General features: G+C 41.4%; 1 protein-coding gene across 4 annotated transcripts; it reads right to left on the bottom strand.

The window, feature by feature from the left end:
* Window positions 1-54: 54 nt before the first annotated feature.
* LOC308188771 (nuclear pore complex protein Nup153-like) lies at window positions 55-14,647 on the bottom strand. 4 transcript variants are annotated; one of them, XM_080578167.1, is made up of 9 exons: window positions 13,269-14,647; window positions 10,900-11,148; window positions 9,557-9,696; window positions 9,352-9,474; window positions 7,406-7,516; window positions 7,230-7,268; window positions 7,076-7,129; window positions 4,113-4,271; window positions 55-3,515 (listed from the first exon to the last, which is right to left on the bottom strand). In XM_080578167.1, the coding sequence occupies exons 1-9, from the start codon at window positions 13,462-13,464 to the stop codon at window positions 3,447-3,449; spliced, it is 1,140 nt and encodes a 379-aa protein (XP_080434293.1). In that variant the 5' UTR covers window positions 13,465-14,647; the 3' UTR covers window positions 55-3,446. The 4 variants fall into 4 exon arrangements, with proteins under 4 accessions (XP_080434293.1, XP_080434295.1, XP_080434294.1 ...); XM_080578169.1 differs by having other exon boundaries at window positions 9,557-9,648; window positions 13,269-14,462; XM_080578168.1 differs by lacking the exon at window positions 7,230-7,268 and having other exon boundaries at window positions 13,269-14,470.
* Between the last annotated feature and the right edge of the window lie 2,826 nt (window positions 14,648-17,473).

The raw sequence follows: 17,473 nt of genomic DNA, 5'->3' as shown, positions 1-17,473 counted from the left end.
TATTAACTTAATATTAATTAAATACTTAATGTTAACGTAAATACTTAACTTACAGGCAGCTTATATAACATCCAATAAAAGAAAAAATAATCTGAATATTCATGGTCATAGTTTTATGGAATAGATTTTTCCTATTAAAATGAGAAAAAAACTCTCTCACAATGAGTTTGGTGAGTATCAAAAACTGAGTCATCGTTAGCAGACATGCAGAATGCTCTCTTCTATTACTCTTTTTCACACTCTTGGCCTGTATCTTTCTGTATGACTTAAATATGAAACCAAAAATTAAGCTTTTTTTTTCTTTTTATACTTGGCACTCGTTTCAAGTATCATTCCTGTAGAAAAACTATACAAACCTTCACCAAAACATTACTTCTCTTCTTAGGACTCATTTATTCAACTGCTAACGAGAAATGTTATAGTTTGAAGAATCTCCAAGGTAAGAGAATTAAAAATTTCAAAATTACATAAGCAAAGTTCAGGTATTCAAACACAGGAAATCAATTGGAGCCTGCTCTGAAACCCACAAGAAAACAAAAACAATGCAAAAATAAAGCGGTATTGTTATAATTTACTATGATGCAATAAAACTGACACACTTAGCTAGTTACTTCAGTAAGCTCAGTGACAGCAATTAATTTAAGAGTCACTTACCTGTTCTTGTACAGCTCTTGATAAATAGTGTATTCCTCTTTCCCTTCTCATTTTGCCGCCTCCGCTACTCACTCCTGAAGACAGACCATTGGACGCAGCAGTACTGAATTTGTAGCTGGTCACATTGCTAGCACACGACAGTACAGAAGTTGGGGGAAACAAGAGAAAAAAAAATTACCAGCCAAATTTTTTTTTCAAGATATTAGAGCTGTTATTAGTCCTAGAATTGAAACCTGCTGATCAGAAAAAAACTAAAGCTGTCTCACAAGTTGCTAAACGCTGGTAAATACTTGATGTTCTAAATAGGAAAAACTTTATTAACAGCAGCAATGAAAAGGACATACATAAGTGCACCGTTCACACGGGAACAATGACTAAGCCAGAAGACCTGAAATAGAAGAGCTGATTTAGATTGTTATTTTCCAGTGCTTCCTTTAAATAGGACTGGTTCTCTGATTCTGCGATGCACATGTATCTTTTGCAGGGATGTAAAAGAACAGCTCACAAAAATACAGAAAGAGTGCACATATGCACACATACACATGGGAAACACTGCCAACAGCTCTGATAGAATAGGGACGCCTCAGACTTGTGTGGCAAGGTAATATGGCCTAAGCTTCAGAAGCAGCTCTGGCTTTCATGTGGCCATCAGCAGGAACAGCAGAGGTGTTTGGGTATGCCAACATTCCAGAAGTCTTTTCAGACATGAATACAGATCCCTTTTGTAAGGCATACAAAGGCATTTTTCTGGTACTTAAAAAAGCCTAGCTCAAAACCAGAAAGATATCCTAATCCAAGAGCAAATGGGGAAAAAATAACCCAAACCAGAAGTGAAATAGGGAATAACTCTAACAAAAGTACTATGGCAAGAAAATGAAGTATGCCTGGAAAAACTGTGACATCAAAGCTTATCTTGCAGCCAATCAGTCAGTCAGTACAAAAGTGCATTAGATCGCACTGGAAGACACCAGGTCAAACTCCCACAATACTGAGGAGGAGAACTGGTCTAAACTTGTCAAATACTTGACAACAGCCTGCTTAGCACTGTAACTGCATAGAGGAAGACAGATCCCTAAGGCATATGCTCAGACTTTTCTCTAATCCGAACTGTCAATCCATTAGAATTCTGAAAAAAGTCTTACATCAAAATAGATCTTCATTCAGACAACTATCGCTTGCCCATAACAGCCCATATTCCTCTTTCTGTTAACACCTGTGAGCTTCAAGGGGGCAAAGACAGTTGTCAGCCTTCAAGCAAGTCTAATCTACAATTGGACTCAGGTTTAAAATATATACACACACACACACACACATAGATATATAGCATTGGTGGGCCAGAGATTTACTGAGTATTCCAACTCAACTGTCCAAAGGGACTCTTGCCAGCAGATCAGTGTGGTGCTCCTGCTCCAGAACATGGCACCCAACAGAGACCAGCATCACAAAAAACACTACCACCACTACCTACTCTACAAACAAAAGGTAGGGCACTGCAATAAACTTTGTGAACGAAATCAAAAGCAGTATGAGTTTGCTGTATCTCCTTCCTAAATGGAGAAGTAGAAAGGAGTTCTAACAGAGACAATTTAGAACAGTTTGAAAAAAACATAATTAAAACCCAGCACCTGATTGCACCTGTACCAGAACCTTAAAGCCAGTCGCTTCCACCCCTAAAAAGGTGGTTGTTGTGAAGTCCAACTTTTAGATGCCAAAACAAAGTGTTGAGTTCTTTCTGCAAGCCAAAGAATGCCCATGGTCACCTAAGAATTGCTTGGCAGATGAGCATAGAGTCAACAAAATTCCCTGCTACTGTTCTTTGAAAAGAGCAATCCCCTAAAAACCGAGTGCAAAGTCCCTTAACTCAAGCATTATTACCCAAAACACCATTTTCCCAGAAGGAAAAGCCATCAATATTATCTGGAGGATAACTCATTTGACCTAAACCAAGAAAGCAGTGTAACACAAAGCAGTCTCCTCAAGAAGAAATTCAATTAATTCTGCTGGATTTTTTTTATTTTAGAGATGAGTTAGCATTTGGCCTCAAATGATTCTAAAGAACACATGGTCTTCATGTGAACTCAAAGCAGACAATTAACTTCATCATGAAAGGAGTATTAAAAAAAAGAATAATAAATCATAAACCTTCCTCCATGTTTTTGCTTAAAAAATAAAGAAAAAAACACATCAATAAACATCCTCCTGAACTGTAACTCACTTCCCCTACTTCACCTTCTAAAGAATGCTTCAGAAAGAATCATCCCATTAGGACAGAGCTTTCAAACTGCAAGCAATTAAATAGCTAAAACTAATAGCTTTTCCCCTAGGGAACATTAGGAGGGACAAATTATTTTGTTATAAGTAAACTGAGTTATAAACCATGAAATATCTGTCAAAGCAAAATTTGTAACGCTACAGATTTAGTTAAACTACAAAATGAGCCATATTTCCTGTAGAAGGAAAAAATAAGGCCTTCAATAGCAAAGATCCTTTCTGTGGATACAGCATTATAACGTGCCTCGTTTCCCATCTTCATATCCTACTCAGAAGATAAACTTGGGATAAAAAGTGGTGTATCAGTAGTTTTATTCTTGCTCATCTTCCTTCCTTTCATAAAAACAACAATTTTCTCAAAGTTATATTGATCTTCAAACACAATCCAGACTTTGCAGCTGCCTCAAAATACAAAATTTTCATTGGATTTCCCATTCCTTTTACTGAGAACTGTCACCACCTTTCAGGTGCAGACCGTACTGAAAAAGGAGATTTCTTTCTTCCTTCAAGTAAGTTTTAAATTAATAGATGTCATACCTTTCAGATGGTTCTGCTCGCTGTTCTGCAGGCAAAGTCTTCTCTCTCATCCCCTGCAAGTTAAGTTTAGTTCAAGACTTAGCTGAATATGTACAGAATACACAAAGTACCAACAACCACTTAATGTGGTTTTTTGTGGTTTTTATTTTATTTATTTATTTTTAATTTTATAGCACTGAATACACCTCACCTACTTAACGTTGTTCCCTAATTCAGCATTGTGGGTACAGTTCAGTTAAATTTTGGGGCTAAAGTAAGCATCACTGCTTCACTCAGCATTGAGGACAAACTGATAGAACACTAAATCAAATTTGTCAAATCCTCCAACAAAGAAAGTAATTACTTTAAACAAAATGACAAAAATTGTGTGTGTGGGGGGGAGAGTTTTCATCAAAACTTGTGTTTACCAACCCCGTAAAAGGGACATACTTTTCTGTTTTCTATCATTTATCAACAAGAAAAAAAAAAAAAACTCTACCCCCCTAAAAACTAAGCAGTTGCTGCTATTTCACAATGGTTCCCACTGCCTTAAAGCTCGCCTCAAACATACTATCAGTACTTTTTGCAAAGATAGGATAACAATTGGTTTGAGAAACATTCCAAGAGTGGAAAAAAAAAACAGGCACATAAGGACTCAAAAATGTACTCACTTGGAACTTTGTGTCTACTCTCTGGCAAATTTTGCTGGACTGAGTAGTTGAAGTCGGTGATGGTTCAGAATACCGCGTATAACGCATCGGTTGACGGTTTACCGTTGGTGTCACAAGTCTCTTAACAGGTGGAGGCTGGAATGCATTCTGGGATTCCAGCTTTGAAAGGGAAACAGCAATCAATTTATCCTTACGTCCACCCAAATTAATTCCAATATTTATTGATGAAAACAAATTACAGAACTATAAACCTCCCCCCATCGGTCTTGGCACTCAGTGAACGCAATTTGAAAATTCTAAAGACCGTTCAACTTGTAGAGGGAAATCACCAGAAAACCAGTAACGAAATCCATAAAGCTATATATAAGTAGCCAAAGTCTGACTGAATTCCATTTCAAAATTTGGCAGTTAGCTTCATAGACAAAATAATTCATGCTACCATAATTAAAATAACCCATGTTCCTAGAATATGCTCCTATCTTTTCCTCTGCCCACACTGTGATTTTTTTTTTTAGTAGCTTAATTCATTAATTTAACATTCGAAGTGTTAAGCAACTAATTATACAGGCTTCTGGGCTTCACATTCCCTACATTTTCCCCCTTCAAAGTTACACAAATAATAGAACACACTCAAAAAAAAACCAACTTGTCAGTCTTACAATAATCTCATTCATTAAAATATGATCCAATGCTTTACATGTGCATTAGATGCACTTCAAGTAGTGGGTTTGACTTCCCTTTTCAAAGCGTTTTCACAGACCAGAGTTAATTTTTAACACAGACCACTGCGTGTTCTGCAAAACTGACTTAACTGAACTGTCAGACAGAAAACAAACCCTAAAGGCTACAAGATTTACCGATGGCTCCGCCTGCGGTCTTAAGGATCAGAAAATACAGTCTTAGGAAGCATGCTATTGTTCAAATCAATACCAACAGGAAATTTTTGTTTACGCTGCAGCTTTAATTTCACAGTATCTCCCAGCTCTTAGTAATAGGATTCACACTCTCTCTAAAGTATACAAAAATGCATCTTTCTAAAAAATATTACATTCAGTTTGAAACCTTGAATAAGACATGTTTTATGTAAGTTCACAAATCTACTTCGAGTGAACGACGGTTCATTGCTGGTTTTAAAGGTAAAAAAGAAAAATATTAATTCCCCCAGTTAGGCATTTAATACACCAAGAGCTATTCTGCCTGGTACAGTTCCTTGAAATAAGAAAAATACCACATCACTGCTACCCACTGCAGAAGTTTAGCCTGAGTGCACAAGTGTTCCGTCAACCGCATGTTCACTTTAGCAGGAAAACACACGATCGTCTCCTCAGCAAATAATTGCTTCTCATCGCGGGCTACCCTTCTCCCGCCACCATTATGAATTCTAGTATTATGAATAGACAATCTATCTCCTTTCACCCACTGACAGCTGCGTGCAACATTCATTTAGTGGCTGACAATTTCAGGCTCTCTGTTGCAAATCTGGCAGATCTTTCTTAATGCCTTATCACAGGTGTATTGCTATAATATAACTGAGAATTCACACCAGATTTGGTTTTAGTTATTTGGATAATATTTATGATATACTTCACTTCTCCATGCCCTTGTAATTTGGCAGATGGTGAAAAGATGGTCCAGGAAATCTGAGATGTTTGTAAACTCTGAAGTGATTGTAAACTTAATTATACATCCATCCAATCAAGGAATTAGCACAGAAACTTCTTGAGACACTGTCCCTTTGCTCATTAGAACAGAAGATGAAAAGTTTGCACATCTTGTTATTTCCTTCAGTCACCTGATCTTCAAGTGGTCATTTAAGGGTTTTGCAATTTAATAAGCCCAAGGATACCCCTAACTAAAGTCGTCAAAAAAAGATGACTAGTTTTCATTTTTTAAAGAAAATGAAAGGAAATCATGCTTTACCACAGCATTATCACCAGTTCTGTGCTACCTCCAAATAGGAATTTAGGAGCGTTAAGATTTATAGCGTCGGAAAAGAAAAAGAAAAAAAAAAACCTCTACCCCCCTAAAAACTAAGCAGTTGCTGCTACATTCATTTTAGAACTTTACCAAATGGAGATTGTGCTGGCTAAACAATACAGAGATTGAAAGAGTTAAAAGCAATAAGCAACCAGTATTACTGTCCACTTTGATTTCCAGCCTAAGAAGCCCATACACTTAACAAGTGGTCATTTGTACACTCAGACTGATACTGGAAACACAGATGTTTTCGCAGAAAGAGATGCCCATTTAATTTTATGGAAAATTTATCAGACTCCAACGATGGTTCATCGCTGGTTTTAAAGGTAAAAATGAAAAATATTAATTCCCCCAGTTAGGCATTTAATACACCAAGAGCTATTGTGCCTGGAACAGTTTTGCAATTTAATGATACCCCTAACTAAAGTCATCGAAAAAAGTTGACTAGTTTTCATTTTTTAAACAAAATGAAAGGAAATCATGCTTTACCACAGCATTCTCACCAGTTCTGTGCTACCTCCAAATAGGAATTTAGGAGCGTAAGATTTATAGCGTCGGAAATTAACAATTTTCCTCCTCTTTACTTTGAATGGTGATAAAAAGCACAAAAACTAGTTTTCTGTGCCCGAATGAACACGGAAGTCTGTACAAAGTCTATATGACCACTCAATCAGTATTTTTCTATTTGTGATCATTTCTTCAAGAGAAAACTTGCCTCAACAGGAATTTTAATATGCAGCTTCACCCCAAGTTGGGGGACAAGATAAAACGACTTGGTGTGTTCTAGAGTTGTTGCTCTCAACTTACAAAGATAACATAATTCTTAACCTGAGTAATCTTCACAACCCATCATCTACTGTGGATACATGCCAATATTAACTTGATTTGATGTCTATGTTGTCACTGAGGTTTGAGAAAATTTTTCTGATAGTGATAAAGCATTGAAAAAGTTATCTACCTCAGCTTAAGACATTATTGGTTCTTACCTTTCTTCGTTTGGACTGGAAGTCAGTAATATCCGGTTTATCTATGTCCGGAGGCTAAGGGAAAAAACAAAGCATAAATATTAGAGGGCATTTTTTTTTTCCTGAGAAAGAGGGTTCCCTGCAACAAAAATGTGGGGGTTCATGGTCAACTTACAGAACACAGCGGCAAAAGAGATGTCATTCTTTTAGCATCCTGTTGAAAAAACAGCGCAATAAATTAAACCGGCCACAACGTAAGGAAGAATAGTTTTATCTTTATCCTTTGATGGCACATTTACTAAGTTTTATAAACACATGAAGCAAAAACAGATTAAAAGAGGTGCTATTTACCAACAAAGGGCTTGACAGCTTCTCCATTGCCTCCAAGATGCGCCGTGCTGAGGTACTTAACGTAGTGCGGGACCGCACAGTTTCTTGTCTAGCTTTCGCTCTCCTTTGTGCCTGAAAAATTAGCATTTTAAGTGTTACAATGGTCAATTCTCAGCTAAGGAGGCATGTATTTTATGTCCCAAGGCTACACTGATGATACAATCAATATATTCTGATGACAGAGAAACATGCAGTCACTGGGAGTTCAAGCCATAAAGAAGAGAATACATTCGGAGTTTAATGAAGTTTACCTTGGGCCTCAGTGCATCTTGCACGTGCTTGTTGCACGAGCAATAAAAGAACTCCGTACTTGTAAAAGGTCAAGACGGATGATGCTAGGACTGCTAAGGCCTCCGAAGCAGTAATCAGGGAAACAGAACTCAAGAAAAGGCTTGTGGTACAGAAAGCATTTTCAGTAACAACACAGACCTCAGAGTTTCACGATGGTCTAAGTGTACCATCTTAAAATCAGTGTATACAATCATAACCAGGAACTAGTTTTACTTCTCTCTTGCTTCCTCCCTTCCCCCAAGATTAAAGTTGGCTGCAAATCTTTGTCTTAAAAGATAAAGATCTGATTTAAACTGTAACAGATCTAAACATTACACTGAAAAAGTAAACTGTTTATTTGCACCACCCAACTTCAAATATCAGTCGAAAACTTCCTTTGGTGTGATTTTTTTTCTTCCCAGGTTAAACCCCTCAAATAACCACACTGTGCTTATCACACGATGTGAAGACAGGAAGCAGACCACGCAGCGTGTAAAAACACAAGTGAGACTCACAGAACCACAGAATGGTTAAGGTTGGAAGTGACCTCTAGAGATCGCCTGGTCTACCCCCCCGCTCAAGCAGGGCCACCCCGAGCAGGTTGCCCAGGACCATGTCAAGTCAGCTCTTGAAGACCTCCAAAGAGGGAGACTCCACAGCCTCTCCGGGCAACCTGTGCCAGGGCTCCATCACCCGCACAGTGCAAAAGCATTTCCTGATGCTCAGACAGAGCCTCACGTTTCAGTTTGTGCCTGTTGCCTCTTGACCTGGCACTGGGCACTGCTGAAAACACAATGGCTCTCTATGCTCTTTGCACCATCCATTCAGGTATTTATATACACCAATAAGATCCCCCCAAACCTCCTCTCCTCCATGCTAAACGGGCCCAGCAGTCCCTGCCTCTCCTCAGAGGAGAGGTGCTCCCAGTCCCTTGATCATCTTGGTGGCCCTTCGCTGGACTCTCTAGTACCTTGCTGTCATTCACAGCAAGCAGCAAGAAGCAAGCTACTCTCTCCTTTAAAAGCCTAGTATTTTGGTTCCTCTTTTTACCATAATGCAGTAATATTGTAAAAAACAAAAATAGCCGACCAAAGAGGGTTCCCAGCTTTGCACCACAAGGTTTCAAGGTTTCCTGTAAGTGAGGTACTTGTACTGCCCTTTTTCCGTTGCAGAAATGGACTGTCAGAACAGAGCCAGCAAACCCGCGTTTTCATTTTCTTAAAATTCCTTTTGATTTATCGATAAAAGTCACTTTCATTTAAATACATTCCTACCAAACCTGATTTGACTTTCCTTTTCGATTCAGCTCTAGCTAATCAGAGTTGTCAGCAGTTTTTAATTGCTATTTCCAAGAACACTTGGGGGCAAATAACTCTCTCCAAGAACTATATGAATCGTTCAAAACAGAAAGCATGTTACTGCTTATCTTGAGACTGCATTTAGTCCTGCATGCCTCTGTGTACCAGAAGAACAAAGGATCAGCAAAGTTGATTTTAGATATTTTCAAAGACTGCAGGTTTATACAACATATCCATAGCATGAATGTAGGCATGCTTGGAAAAGAAGATCCACAGATAAATATTAGCCAGGTTTGACTACTACATTTGACTACTAATACTACACTACTTTTGTCATACCCGATAAGGTTCCGTTCTTTGCTGCCTTGATCTTACAGCTGCACCACCATAGGCCGTCTTTCCGGGGTAAAATGGAGAAAACCCAAGCTGGTTTTGCTTAAAAACAGATGTGCTTCCACGTGCCTACGGAAACACAGTATGAGAAGTGGATAGAAAAACAGGTACACATTCAAACTGATTAAAAGAAATACTGTGCAGTACTTACAGGACACAGTCCTCCAAAAGCAGATAAACCGAATGCGGGTTTCTTAGAGCTAGCTGCAGAATGCTGCGAGAGGGAATGAGTTCTTTCAGCTCCTGCGGGCAAGAGCAGTGATGATGAAGTATTTTTTAAAACTGCAACATCTGCCAAAATGACGTATGCTAGATGTAAATGCCTCTCGTACGTACAGAACTTTAACAATAAAGATCACACTAATTCAAGTTCTTCAATACAGAAAAATAAGCATGACTTCAGCTTCCTTAAATAGATCAACTTCACGTACAGACTGAAAACCAAGTATCACCTACAAACTTGAAAACTGTTCACAGAGCTGCAAGTAGTTTTCAGCAATCTTACCAAGTTAATACTGTGCTTCCAATGCAGATATTTTTTTCCTTCAGGCTAAGATAAAAGAGGACCGCATAAACATCAGTGCATTTGTACGGACAAAGCTTTTTTCTGTGTTGGTAAAAGGCTGGAGGCCAGCACAGATCATAATCGCACAGGTTTTAAACCTGGAAGATTCCCCAAAGGCTGCTCTAAGAGTTAACGATCTTCTGCCCATGTATGTTTTACGAAGACACACCAGAAAGTTCTAGTGCACTCAGGTTATATTGCTAAAGCCCAGCAACTCTACTCTCAGCTGTACAAAAGTTCTCTGGAAAACCTGCTGAGCACACGTCAGTCCCTGTCTATATGGGGGACTAGAAAAAGCTGCAAACCTGCTGTTCGCCCTTTCAGCGAGAAGACCTACGTACCAACCTACATCGACACGATGCTTATTTTTTATTTTAAAATGGTGTGCTTTCCTCAATGAATTTGGCAAAAGACATGAAAGTATTGACAGCTGAAGCCTTCTACCAAGAAAGGTCAAAAAACAGCCTATAGCTTATGTCAGAGTAGTTTCTTTATCTTCTCTTGCTGAAACACAGGAAAACATCTCGTTTTCCTATTTGTCACCTGCACTTATTCACATTTAACCAGCTGTCTGTTAGATATTCTGAGTCACTCTTCCTTCTAGACAATCAGCCTAGTTGTCAAGCTACGGCAAGTCAGCCTGATTTCCTACCGTCCCAGTTCAAAATTTACATATAACCTAGCTGAATGTGTATATTTCAGCATTGACTCTTTCTAACATCAGGGTATCATAAACGTATTCCAAAGCACGCTTCTATTAAAAAGGTGATAGGATTATATACTTCTAAAACACTAAAAATTCAATTTAATTCTCGCATCCAAAGTTGACATTCACCTATTTTATTTACTAAGGTGATGTGGAATATTAAAGAACGCAAGGTACTTCACATTAAAAAAAAAGTCAATTAAACAGAGAACACAAAAATCACCTTCATCAGATGCTCTAGAGGAGGAATCACTGGTTGTTGAGATGTTATCATCGTCTTGTTGAGAGGTAGAATCTTCTATTTCTTTTATCAAGGACAGCCTAGGACTGCCAATGCCAAATACAGAAGATGTCGAGGGCTGACAAGGTGGGACAGGAGAATCCAGCATGGTATAATTCAGACGGCTCCGATGAAGAGAGGGCCTTGTTAACACAACTGGGAAGTTCAGTGCTGATCTACTTGTGGATGGTTCTAGACAAGAACAGGGAGATAATTAGCTTTGCTATAGACAAGCTCACAGAAGCCAAAACCTGTTTCCTATCGACAGCCATGCTATTGCCAAGTTCTAAGCGCAAAAAGAGAGAAGCCAAATTTAACTTCTTCCTCACCCAGATAGGGTTGCATCTAACTGTCTGGCTACAACAACAACACTGCTTGCGATACACAGTATTAATGTTGCATCCAGAAGTAGTTAACTATGAGGTTTTACAACACCACATTCTGACCCCGTGCTCAAATGCTCTAACGCTGACTTGGCCGTTCACTAAATCAAACATATATACTCCTTCTCCCATGTACAGCTTGCAATAAGCTTTACAAAATTTGAGATTACACGGTAAATTACAGATAACACTGCAGCTTCCATAATATTGGAACAAAGGTTATATTAATCTGAATACACAACATGAAAATGAACGTTTGCAGTACTTTTTTCCCAAGTTCTTCCGTATCAGCTCACGTTAGAGGCAAAACATCATCTCCTACCCATTAACTATTGGGATTTTGACCCAAGGGACAAGGATGTTGACCCAAGTAACCAGATGAGCATTTTTCCCTCTTGAAGCAAAGGGTCTGCAAACAATGCCAGTGGCCTGGAATAGGTGGCCTTGAAGTCTATCTTGCTAAATGAATGGAACTATTCATGGGTATTTTGCCTGATGAAAGCCTACTGTCTCTCCCAGGAATCTGGGCAATTCAAATGACTTTGAGCCACTATCCTCTTGATACTTGAACTGAAGCTTAAACTAGTTAGTTCAATCTTCATAACCACTGCAGTACCACTAATTAGCTCTCCAAACCATGAGCAGATTTTTAGGACAGCACCGTTTGAGATACAGAAAGGTATTCAGGCGGAAGGCCACCCAATATAGGCTCCAGCACACTGATACCTCAGAACTGAAGAAACACATTGGTTTCAAAATGTAGTAATAATTAAAAAAAATAATCTTATTCTTAAGCATAGTAAGCGACACCCACGGACAGCAACATAAGCTGCAAAAGGTTCCAGGGTGTCCACCTGCTCCTGATCTCCTGGAGTTAGCAAGCTTGCAGTGCAGCTGTTCTTACTGAAAGCTCCTTTCACGCAATTACATAGGAAAGCCAACATGTGTTCCTCAGTCACGAAGACCTTCTCTATTCTTTTCTCCAAACTCATTCCCAAGCTACAGCTACACAGAAAGCCATCAATCTCCTTGTTTACAATTAGATGAGATTGGAGGCAAAGATATTTCCTCCTTATTTTTTGATTCTGCCAACAACAGAAGCAACTGACTTTCCACATTATCTATGGTTACCTACGCACGCTCAGACAAAACTTCTTTACTTATTAAAAGCTGACTTCCCCAAAACAGCTAATTTAAGAGAAACTCAAATAAGAATAGATGCAAATTTATACAACAGGACTACAGGAACAGTGAGAGGCACTGGATATAAGACAAATTAATCTTTCATGAGGTAAAGGACTTGCAAACCTCGTTGCCAACGGTCAAATACCTTTTCAAAGACACCCCCTCCCCCCGCGTAGACCTTAAAGTTATTGAATATTTTAAGGATAATAATCTCATAAACCACGTCCGTGCACAAGTTCCCCAGTTCACCATCAAGTTAACGAGGAACTTTACTAAATTGATCAAAGCCCAAAACAAAAAAAAAACAAAACAAAACAAACAAAGTCGGGACACGAGACGGAATTTTCCTCTGCCATTCTAGCATCTAGTCTTTTGTTTCGAAGACTGCAAAACAAATTAATTTTTTTAATTGCCTTAGGCAATTAGACAGATTTTCATTCCATATCTTTTAAAAGATGGAAAATGCAACCCAGCACACTTGCAAATGACTTATTTTCAGCATTTAGCACCTGGCTAATAGAGTACCTAAAGTTAACTGATGCCTTCCAAGAGCATAAGATGTATGCTTCGTAACTGTGTATACAGTTTAAAGCTAAGACGGTTTCACAAACAGTTTTGACTTTTTTTGTTTTTTTTTCATTCTGTCAAAACCCTCATTCCAATTTCCTTTTGAAATTCAGATTCAAAACTAGAAATCTGTGAATAAATACAGATGGCCAGAATTCCAAATGATTTTTCACATACCTCGTCTACTAATTCTTGCTGGTTCAGGCGTGAATCTCTCATCGATTATGGTATCTTCATCTGCATAATCGAGGTGATAGTTTACCGGAGTCTCCTCCTGGTTTGCAGATTCATTTCTGTCTACACACTCCTCCTCACGCTTATTGAAATACTTCTGCAGCCAGGCCGGTACAATATTTTTCACCGTTTCTGTCATTCTGCTAATTATTCCCTGCTTGAAAGAAAAAACACTTGTTTAATTACAGAAACACAGTCAACAGCATATGCTGGGATACCACCTTCCACGGACCTTGAAGACAGATATTATACAGCAAATATTCAGAAGACGACGACGAGGTTGATCCCTGGCATAGGATCGCTACACTTCTGGTAAACCTAAAATTCACCTAAGATTGATTTACAACTACCTATCACTTTCTGTACTTCCAAGTGACCTTGGCAAGGTTCAAAGTTCTGAAACCTCTGCCAAAATTCACCAGCAGGTCGTCAATCTGCAAGGCTATCAGGAAACTCTACGCCTGAACAGCTCCTGACCTACAGACTTGTTCCAGGACTCTTCCTCTTCGCACCCTCACGTGAAAACCAACTAAACCAGAAGTTCAGCAATTATCTACTGCGACAGTCAGGACCATACTACTCATTAAAATCAGTGAATCTAAATATTTTCAATTTTAGTAATGCTGAATTGCAGTGACTATACGCACAAAAAACAGTTCTGCTCTCAACAGTCAGGCTAACCCAGAAGATGTCCTGGAAGAAACACAGCTATAGCTATAGCACCAGCACCTCCTCTTGCAAGAGCCTTCTAAAGCTGTTGCTGTATTTTGTAGAAGACTGACTCTGCGGCATACATCGGGTACGATCGGAGAATTCCCACCTGACCGAAAGCCCCAGGAACTACGGTTAAATAAAAGATACATTAATATAAATGAATATAATTAATAATAAAAATTAATAATAAAAAATAATATCCAGAAAGCTGACAATCATGAGCTAGGCATCCTGCTAATCATCCCTCCTGCAGGCAGGGGGAAAAAAAAAAAGTAAATTAGATCCAGAACTAGTTCCCAGGAACTTTGAAGCTGCTAACTATACTGTCTACAGTGCCCAGGCACCTTCAGAGCTTAATGGTAAGAGACAGAGGGTTTGGTGGGCTGTAATTACGATCACAAGCACACAAAACACATCTATTTAAGTATTTCTAAGAATCGACTTATCAACTAAAGTTGTAGGGGGAAGGATGAGAAAAACAGCGGGGTAGGGATCAGAACCAGAGGTATAACCTCACAAAATCGCATCGGTCGCTTTCGTGCCTCCCCAACTGCATCACTGAGAGACAATTAACATTAAGCCACAGAACCTTCTGCAGAGTGGACATGATATATGGAGCAGATTATCTTGAGGGTCATCACGCGGCACTTGCAGGGCAAGCAGGCGATCAGGCCCAGTCAGCATGGGTTTATGAAAGGCAGGTCCTGCTTGACGAACCTGATCTCCTTCTATGACCAAGTGACGGGCTTGGTGGATGAGGGAAAGGCTGTGGACGTGGTCTACCTTGACCTCAGTAAGGCTTTTGACACCGTTCCCCACAACATTCTCCTCAAGAAACTGGCTGCTCGGGGCTTGGACTGGCGTACGCTTCGCTGGGTTAGAAACTGGCTGGATGGCCGGGCCCAGAGAGTTGTGGTGAATGGAGTCAAATCTGGTTGGAGGCCGGTCACTAGTGGAGTCCCCCAGGGCTCGGTACTGGGGCCGGTCCTCTTTAATATCTTTATTGATGATCTGGATGAGGGCGTCCAGTGCACCCTCAGTAAGTTTGCAGATGACACCAAGCTAAGTGCGTGTGTCGATCTGCTCGAGGGCAGGAAGGCTCTGCAGGAGGATCTGGATAGGCTGGAGCGATGGGCTGAGGTCAACTGCATGAAGTTCAACAAGGCCAAGTGCCGGGTCCTGCACCTGGGCTGCAACAACCCCAAGCAGAGCTACGGGCTGGGAGATGAGTGGCTGGAAAGCTGCCTGGCAGAGAAGGACCTGGGAGTATTGGTGGATAGTCGGCTGAATATGAGCCAGCAGTGTGCCCAGGTGGCCAAGAAGGCCAATGGCATCCTGGCCTGTATAAGAAGCAGTGTGGCCAGCAGGTCAAGGGAAGTGATTGTGCCCCTGTACTCGGCTCTGGTGAGGCCGCACCTCGAGTACTGTGTTCAGTTTTGGGCCCCTCGCTACAGGAAGGACATGGACGTGCTCGAGCGAGTCCAGAGAAGGGCGACCAAGCTGGTGAAGGGTCTGGAGAACAAGTCTTACGAGGAGCGGCTGAGGGAGCTGGGCTTGTTCAGCCTGGAGAAGAGGAGGCTCAGGGGCGACCTCATCGCTCTCTACAGTTACCTGAAAGGAAGCTGTAGAGAGGTGGGGGTTGGGCTATTCTCCCACGTGCCTGGTGACAGGACGAGGGGGAATGGGCTAAAGTTGCGACAGGGGAGTTTTAGGTTGGATGTTAGGAAGTACTTCTTTACCGAAAGGGTTATTAAGCATTGGAACGGGCTGCCCAGGGAGGTGGTGGAGTCACCATCCCTGGAGGTCTTTAAAAGACGTTTAGATGTTGAGCTTAGGGATATGGTTTAGTGGAGTACTTAGTGTTAGGTCGGAGGTTGGACTCGATGATCTTGAGGTCTCTTCCAACCTAGAGAAATCTGTGAATCTGTGAATATTGAAAATAAACTGAAATTAATTGACAAATGCTCTAAGCAAGCTATCTGCTCAAAGCTCGTCCTTTTACGTTATGAACATTTGCACGATTCGTCTGGTTACAAAGCTAACTGCTATAATAAATGCACACATGTAACACCTATCAGTTTGTCTATTTATCAAATCATTAAAATTCTTCCCCGATAAGTTACTGTTAATTTGATCTGCGCTGGATGTGCAGCAGCCATTCTCTGTGCAGAATCCCCCAGATATCCCCACGCACGTGTTTGCTCTGGCACACTCTTTAAATAAACCTACTGGAAAACACGCAGAGATAACAGACAATGGAAAAGTTAGAAAACCATCTCCACTGATTATTTTTAATCCACGTGTAAGGTTTATCAGTTAGCTACACGGTGTCGGCACACGCAAGCTATGGCACTTTCAACATTAATGCACTGTTCAAGCCAGAGGTTTCAACGGTTGCTCTGTAAGCGTGGGGAATGTTTGCATTGCCCTTCCAGGCCAGCTTTAGATGGACAAGATTGATTGTCAATATATGGTATAAGGGACTTGGCATTTCTGCAAGTGATAAAAACCTAATTGAGCAGCTATCCATGCGTAGCGCTCCCTTGGTTTTGCATATGATAATCAATCCCCTCAGCTACGTTGCTCATTTCATAGCGGAGAGGTTTTGGCTGAACAAACATGTGCAGAGGGCATCTCCAGAGCATCTCTCTGGGCGTCCTGACATTTCTTAGCAAAGAGCTGCTGGGAGGGATCTCGGCGCGTCCCCCCTCCAGCACGGGGATTTTCACACCCCGAATTGACGGACCGCTTTCACCGTCAACCTGCTGTACCCTACAGCACAAACGAGAAGCAAAGCCTGGCAGGTAACGTTCAGAGAATTGATGATGGGCTGAGGAGGGGTGCAGGGAGCGGGGAAAGCCCTGGGGGTGGCACTGGGGGTCCTGAGGGCAGCGGGCTGGGGGTGAAGGGGAGGGGGAGGAGGGGGGTAATGGGCTGGGTAGAGGGGTAAGGGGGTAAGTAAGGGGCTGAGGGGATAACTGAGGGGGTTAGGAAGGGGCTGAGGGGGTAACTAAGGGGGTAACTAAGCCGTTGAGGGGGTAACTAAGGGGGTAACTAAGCGGTCGAGGGGGTAACTAAGGGGGTAAGGAGGTGGGTAGGGGGTAACTAAGGGGATAAAGGGGCGGGTAAGGTAAGGGGGTAAGTAAGGGGGTAACTGGTGGGCTGAGGGGGAAGGGCCCGCTGTGGGGGGGCCGCTCCTCACCCGCTTGCTCCTGGCACAGGGGGGCTTCGCGGCGCCCAAACGGTGGCGCCGCCTCTTCACCTTGCCGCCGGCCGCTCCTCCTCCTCCTCCTCCTCCTCCTCCTCCTCCTCCTCCTCCTCCTCCTGCTCCTCCTCCTCCTGATCGGGCTCCTGGGCTGCCGCCCGGCGCCCCGCCGCCACCGGCCCTGCCACCGCCGGCCATGCCGCTGCCGGTCGCGCCGCTACCGGTCGCG

The sequence above is a fragment of the Anser brachyrhynchus genome (genome assembly GCF_964034855.1).
Source record: "Anser brachyrhynchus genome assembly, chromosome: 2".
In the NCBI taxonomy this organism is placed as follows: domain Eukaryota; kingdom Metazoa; phylum Chordata; class Aves; order Anseriformes; family Anatidae; genus Anser; species Anser brachyrhynchus.
Note: the sequence above shows the minus strand (reverse complement) of the source record. Positions and strands in the feature narration are given on the sequence as shown.

Excerpts from the sequence above, each read along its gene's own strand:
- LOC308188771 (XM_080578167.1), bottom strand. The coding sequence starts at position 13,464 with ATGACAGAAACGGTGAAAAATATTGTACCGGCCTGGCTGCAGAAGTAT. Across the intron at positions 11,149-13,268 it reads AGCAAGAATTAGTAGACGAG|AACCATCCACAAGTAGATCA; the intron begins GTATGTGAAAAA and ends GTTCTTGTCTAG. Across the intron at positions 7,130-7,229 it reads CTCTTTTGCCGCTGTGTTCT|CCTCCGGACATAGATAAACC; the intron begins GTAAGTTGACCA and ends TTTTTCCCTTAG.